The sequence below is a fragment of the Lactuca saligna genome, chromosome 2 (genome assembly GCF_052625555.1).
Source record: "Lactuca saligna cultivar CGN05327 chromosome 2, ASM5262555v1, whole genome shotgun sequence".
In the NCBI taxonomy this organism is placed as follows: Eukaryota; Viridiplantae; Streptophyta; class Magnoliopsida; order Asterales; family Asteraceae; genus Lactuca; species Lactuca saligna.
In genome coordinates this window covers 135530921-135538310 of record NC_136418.1, presented here as the reverse complement: position 1 = coordinate 135538310, position 7390 = coordinate 135530921, and the positions used below count along the sequence as shown (strand labels likewise).

The window sequence follows — 7390 nt, the reverse complement described above, 5'->3', positions numbered from 1 at the left end:
TGAAAGAAATTTATTAGTTAAGAGTAAAAAAGTCGACCAATTCCATAACTAGATGTTCCCACTTTCCATACCGACATAAATTTGCACTAAAGCCCCTGTAATATTAAAGTATTCTATTAAGGACCTCTACATTTTTATTTTTGTCCCCAGCCATTTTTCTGTGTCTTCCTCCCGAATTGTGTGGCTATATAATTGCTCGTCCCACGATCTCCTTCTTCCACATTCAACTGCTCCCCATCTACCCCTCTCTCTCTCTCTCTCTCACACACACACACAAAAAAACACACAAAAAACACGCACAGAAACACAGTGAAACAACAAGCATGGTGTTATCGAAGGCCGTGTCGGAGTCCGATGCCTCCTTGCACTCGACGTTTGCTTCACGATACGTCCGCACATGTCTACCAAGGTGCAAGCTCCTCCGATCGACCAGATCTTACAGATTCTGAAAAACTTTTGTATTGAAATTTGATTTCGAGATTAATTTTGATGATTGCAGGTTTAAGATGCCTGACAATTCGATTCCGAAGGAGGCTGCGTATCAGATAATAAACGATGAACTGATGTTGGACGGAAATCCGAGGCTGAATCTAGCGTCGTTCGTCACGACATGGATGGAACCGGAATGTGATAAGCTAATCATGTCTTCCATTAATAAGAATTACGTTGACATGGATGAGTATCCTGTCACTACTGAACTCCAGGTATCCTCATTTCCTCTCTTCTTCTTCCTCCGATCATATGCCCTAATGTTTTTTTAATACACCAGATACCTTGACTAGATCATAGATGACGTCGATCGACGATAAACAAAAGCGTGAAATTAATCAAACGTCATCGTCTACATCTGAACTAATTTAAAATTTATATGATCACAGGATTTTGATAAATATATGTTTGAATGTAGTCAATGGTGATGATATAAAAATGTTAGAAGAGTTGATACTCCATATCCGAGTGTTACTTGTTCATATAAATATTTGTTCACCAAAGTTATGAATCGATTCAGATACATGTAATTACAACTTAAAACTTATAAAGCTAATTGTTGATCAATTTAAAAATAAAAAATATTCAGCAATATGTATCACTATCTGGCCAGAAATAAGGATTATGATGGTTATAGATAAATATACACCTTACATTCACGAAATAGGGCATCCCGCATTAAAAGGTTTGATGTAAATTTGACCAATTATATTGGTCCTTCACATTCCATGCCATTTTGGTTATTTTAAAAAGAAAAATAGTATTTGTCCATATTCTGATATTCTTATTTTGATTATTCATTAAACCAAAGGCCAATATGTATTGTCGCCGGTTCCCCTTTTATTTAACTGATTCCATTCTTTTCGATTAAATTAATGAAATTATTATTATAGAGATACTAATCATATCAAAAAAATTTACTTGATCAAATATTCTAAAGGAGGGCTAGTTCCGTGTTTAAAAAAGGTAAAGATATTTATCATAATTTTTTTTCTTAAAAAAAATTTGTGTACTTTTTTTAAAATTTCTTTTACAAATCATCAAAACAAAAGGTTTAAGGATCAAAAATCTTTTTCAGACTTTGTTATTGCTATTCAAAAACTTTTATTCACATCAAGTTTATGGTGGATCGATTCAAAGTTCAGATGATGTTTATTTTGAAAATAAAATATAATAGTTTAAAAAGCTAAAATTGCAATTGATTTATATTTTGAAAATGAAAGTTATTAGTCAACAATTAACTAATTGCTAAGAGGAGACTATAGGGGCACTATAAACATAGATCTGTCCATACAACTATACTAGTTCCACTATCAAATAACCCAATCTTTATATTGGAATTACTATTTACATACAGTATTTTTTGGAATTCTTGTAAACATAAATACATAACAATAAGATAACAATTTTTTGGATTATTCTATAGCGTTTTAACTTTTTACTTTCTTGTACACTCCTGTGAAAAAAAAAAGATTTAAAAATAACAAAATCAAATATATGTGGATCAGTGGATTACTTTTACTAACGCGTTTCGACAAAAGAAGACTTCTATTTGAAGATATCGAGATAAACAGCAGAGGTAATTGATTAATTGATTTTTTAGAATGCATAAAAAATACTATAATATAAAACTATTTGATTTTGAAGAATATTTAAAATTAAATACAAAAAGAATTGATAATAAACTTTTTTTAACGCTTGAAATTATAAACGTGTTGTTTACAGAAAACATAAAAATAAAATAAACGCTTATTAAAAATATATATGCTATTTACATAAAATCAAAATATAATTATATAATTTTCTTCATTATTGTTATGATTATTATTATCATCATTATTAGCATTATTATTAATATTAATCCTGATCTTGAACTTGATGCCTAAAAAAGCATTCCAGCAAAAAAAAAAAAAAAAAACGTGACTAGGACGTTTAAAACGTTTGTGCAAACTGATTTTGAGTATTGTGTTTCAACAGATAATTTAATCTCCTTTTTTTTCAAAAAATTAATATACAAATTTTAAAATATGTATCATAAAGTAAATATGATCAAAAATTAAATGCAATTTGTCTTTGAGAAGTATTAATAAAAACCTTTAGGATTTGTCTTGATTTTCTGTTTTCTTTCTTTGTCTTCAACAAAACTTTTAGATTTTAAATGATTTTCCTGTCTCCTTTTCTCTCCTTGCAATAATTTCAAAAATATCATCATAACTGATATTTTGATTAGACAGGGAGATTGATAAGAAAAATCTCCTTTTCTCCCCTTGCAATAATTTAAACAACTGATATTTTAATTAGACAGGGATTTTGATAAGGAAAAAAAAGTAGATGGATATTTAATTTCTCATTTTAAAAAGATATAAATAGATAAAAGAAAATATATAATAATTGATCAAATCCGATTTGACGTAAATATAAATATATCCGATGTCATTTGCCATGCTGGTATACCCAATTATTGTCATGCATTATTCCCATTTCACCCCAATCCACTGTCTTATCCAATTGTCCCAATCCCCAGATGCCACGTATACCATCTTAATAACGTGCACCTTCATTGCCTCATTGGTATCTTCAACGGCTTTAAAAAAAATATATATCACAATAAAGTGTATATTTTAGAAATATTCAATCGCTTTAAGAGTGTACTTTAAGATCATTAGTCAAATTATCGACATGTGATGTATCATGTTATTAGGAAAAGTGTAACTTCCTATTTTGGGATTATCATTTAACATGTTGCCATTGAAAATTTTATAACGTTTCATAATTTAATATCACAAATAGTCGTGTATAGTAAGTGGTGGGGTCGAACTTCATTTTAAATCATAAAAGCAATAATAGTGCCAACCCCATTGTCAATAAAGTTAAATTAAGAAGAGTAATTTATTTAAATTAATTAAAGCACTATCATCCGATTGATATATTTAGAAAGACAGATCATCCCCTGAGAATCAAATCCCTCACAAATTCTATTCTAATCCGATTTACGATTAAAAAAATATGAGATATCCACCAAATTCATACCACATTTCATCAATATAACCATATTTTTAACGCGTGTCTGTCACATGGTTACTTTTTTCACATGCAAACACTTTTTCTAACAAAATCTTGTTAATTTTCTTGAATTTGTAAAGATACATGAAATCCTGAATTTTTTTAGTGTATCCGTGAGTTTAATAGATTTTCATAAGGTTGAAAATTCTCAAAATCATGAATATTAACTAAAAATATAAAAATTATAAAATGTAGCAAAAATGGTTAAAGCGTTTAAGGTTTATGTCGTGGGTACAAAAGACAATTAAAGACTTTTTATGTTGCCTTAACCATCTTTACTACACTATTTTTTTACATTTTTTGAAACATCGATCTTTACATTTTTAACATTTTTTTTCCAACCTCATGAACATATGAATAATATTCTCAAGTTTTCCAACCTCACGAATTCAAGGACTTTTTTTTTCAACAAGTAACACTAAAATATGGTTATTTTAGTTAATAACATGTAGATGTTTGATGGAGAATATATTAAAAGTTCTTATTCATATTATTGTATTATCAAAATAAATACAGAATCGTTGCGTGAACATGATAGCACATCTGTTCAACGCGCCACTTGGCGAAACCGAGACTGCAGTCGGAGTGGGGACCGTAGGTTCATCCGAGGCAATCATGTTAGCCGGATTAGCCTTCAAAAGGAGATGGCAAAACAAGATGAGAGAACAAGGAAAACCATTCGATAAACCCAACATTGTCACTGGTGCCAATGTTCAAGTAACCAATATTTCACCTCATCAATCAATACACATTAAAAAAAAATTGATATATATATAAAACATAAAAAAAAAATTAAAATTAAAAATACAATTTGTTTTTTCAAGGTATGTTGGGAGAAATTCGCAAGGTACTTTGAAGTGGAGTTGAAAGAAGTAAAGTTGAGGGACGACTACTATGTGATGGACCCTGAAAAGGCTGTGGAGATGGTCGACGAAAACACAATTTGTGTCGCTGCTATTTTGGGTTCAACCCTCAACGGTGAATTTGAAGATGTTAAGCGTTTGAATGATCTCTTAGTTGAGAAAAATGCAGAGACTGGGTACGTTTGAAAAATATCATCTGTAATTATGTGTATGTATTTTTATTATCTTATGGGAATGAATGTATGTAGGTGGGATACTCCGATTCATGTGGATGCTGCAAGTGGGGGATTTATTGCACCATTTATCTACCCGGAATTGGAATGGGATTTCCGATTGCCATTGGTCAAGAGTATAAATGTTAGTGGTCACAAGTATGGTCTTGTGTATGCTGGAATCGGGTGGGTGATTTGGAGGAACAAAGAAGACTTACCCGATGAGCTTATCTTTCATATTAATTATCTTGGTGCTGATCAACCCACTTTCACCCTCAATTTCTCCAAAGGTAAACTTATAAATCAATCGGTTACAAAAACTTGCAACCGACTTTAACAGAATTCTGTGACTTGTTAAATATGTGACCTTGTTTATAGTGGATTACTTTGTCTTCAACCATATAAAATAACAAGTTTTATGAATTTGTTTTTCAGGTTCTAGTCAAATCATTGCTCAATACTATCAGCTCATTCGCTTGGGTTTTGAGGTTAGTTTTCATCTTTAAACCTCTTCTAATACCCCTTAATTGCCTATAAATTCTTAGGTCGATATTACTAAATGGCAACACAATTTTTATCCATCTCATCATGTCACAACTTTTTTCTACATCGGAGGCTACAGTGTTTTCTTTTACAGTTTTCAGACTTGGTTTAGAAAAAAATAAAATAAAAACATCAGTAGCGTTGCAAAAATGTTTTTTTGGGTTTTTTTTTTTTGTAAGAAATTCAAAATTTTAATGGTTATATAATTAAAAAAAAAAAAAAAAAAAAAAAAAAAAAAAAAAAAAAAAAACTTTTTCTGGTGGCTATGAACAAATTTCAAACTATAGTGGTTATATAGAATTCAAAGATAAATGTAGCATTTATTTATTTATTTAATTTTTTTTGAAAAAAAAAAAAAAAAAAAAAACTTTCAGAATAAAAAATTATTGATGGTTAATTTTTTTTTGTATGAATTCTTACTAGGGATACAAGAGCATAATGGAAAATTGTCAAGAAAACGCAATGGTTCTAAAGGAAGGACTCGAAAAAACCGGACGCTTCAACATCATCTCAAAAGATAACGGTGTCCCACTTGTAGCATTTTCACTAAAGGATCACAGTGAACACACTGAGTTTGAGATATCAGACATGTTGAGACGGTTCGGGTGGATTGTGCCAGCTTACACGATGCCACCAGATGCCCAACATGTCACAGTTCTCAGGGTGGTGGTTAGAGAAGATTTTTCAAGGACATTAGCAGATAGACTTGTGGTGGACATATCAAAGGTGCTTCATGAGCTTGATACGTTGCCAGCCAGGTTGAGTGCCAAGAAGACAGTGTCAGAAGAAAATGGAATGTCGGTGGCGGCAGTCGATGCTGAACACGAGGTGACAAGGAAGATTACTGACGCATGGAGGAAGTTCGTATTGGATAAGAAGAAAACTCAAGGTGTGTGTTAGGGTTTTGGTTCGTAGTATTCTCTTGTGTTGAAAATTTTAATAAGGTATTGTTTTATTGTGTGGATTTTGGTTATTGTAATTTTTGGTTAATAAGTTTTTGTATGTTTGTTTTAACGGTAAAAATGTGATGATTTTAATGTGTTTGGTTTTCTATTATGAACTTACAATGATACTATAATGTAAATTTATTGATCTATGGAGATTGGAGACATTTGGGTTAATATTATTTACAATGTTTTTTTATATAAGAACAATGAAAAAAAAAAAAGACAACGTGATTTTTCAAAAATTTAAGAAGCTATGAAAATGTGGTTAAGCTATTAAAACATTAACTCTCAAGAAAACGTAAAGAACGGTCAACATTTTGTTATAATGTTTTTTTTAATAACATAGTACGATAATATTATTATGCAGAAAATATTCATAAAAAAGATGCCAAGAACGTTTTGAAGGACAAACAATACATGCCTATATGGTAGGACTTCTTAACCCTCCAAGCAAACAAGCTGTGAGATGAGCTCAATCACAAATCACAATTTCTTAAATTTTGTTTCGGACAATTGCTTATAGCCTACAATTTTTGAAGAATAAATTTTGTTTCGGACAATTGCTTATAACATACAATTTTTGAAGATTAAAATAAAAGATAAAGTGATAAAGAGTAAGATAATAGAGAAAAGTTACCATAGTAAAATGAAAGCTACCTAACTAATTGGAAAGAGGTGGAAAATAAAACATAGCAACGAAACCAGTTTGAGCTAATCTTGTCCGATTTCAAGTTGAAAAGGTTGCTAGTATAAGATTAACCATCGGTCTGTTTAACTCGGTTTGAGTCGGATGGGTTTGGAAAACCGGTTTAAAAACCAAATGTCTTTTGCTTTTTTTCTTAAATGGCCATATAGTCGTTTTTTGCTTAAAATACCATTTTGCCTTCATTTGTTAGTATATAGGTAAATGTATGTGTGTGTGTTTTTTTTTTCTGAACTGTTAACATAAAATTAAAAAGTAACAAAAGCTAGAGAATTACAAAGAGGAAACTGTTAATTTAGGATTTTGCAACCAACCTATCCAACTAACATAAAAATTTGGCTTCCTAGCAGTAATCCAAAAAAAATGATTCAGAAACTATAAAATCTCATTAGACCGCGTTTAAAGGTTGTTTATGACTAAATAGTTGCTTATTCTGAAAATACCAAATAGCCCACATAAGAGTAACCCCCACAACATCCACACACAATCTAATAGGCTTCTTAGAACAATAATCAGCCAAACGACACGTCCAATTCCTAAAATTATAAAAGAACAGAAGATCCAACTCCT

General features: G+C 30.7%; 1 protein-coding gene across 1 annotated transcript; it reads left to right on the top strand.

The window, feature by feature from the left end:
- Positions 1-206: 206 nt before the first annotated feature.
- Positions 207-6221, top strand: LOC145031722 (glutamate decarboxylase). The gene is made up of 7 exons (XM_078980329.1): positions 207-409; positions 500-704; positions 4069-4269; positions 4377-4591; positions 4664-4917; positions 5063-5115; positions 5594-6221. The coding sequence occupies exons 1-7, from the start codon at positions 324-326 to the stop codon at positions 6068-6070; spliced, it is 1491 nt and encodes a 496-aa protein (XP_078836455.1). The 5' UTR covers positions 207-323; the 3' UTR covers positions 6071-6221.
- The last annotated feature ends 1169 nt before the right edge of the window (positions 6222-7390 follow it).

Excerpts from the sequence above, each read along its gene's own strand:
- LOC145031722 (XM_078980329.1), top strand. The coding sequence starts at position 324 with ATGGTGTTATCGAAGGCCGTGTCGGAGTCCGATGCCTCCTTGCACTCG. Across the intron at positions 4,270-4,376 it reads TCACTGGTGCCAATGTTCAA|GTATGTTGGGAGAAATTCGC; the intron begins GTAACCAATATT and ends TGTTTTTTCAAG. Across the intron at positions 4,592-4,663 it reads GAGAAAAATGCAGAGACTGG|GTGGGATACTCCGATTCATG; the intron begins GTACGTTTGAAA and ends GAATGTATGTAG.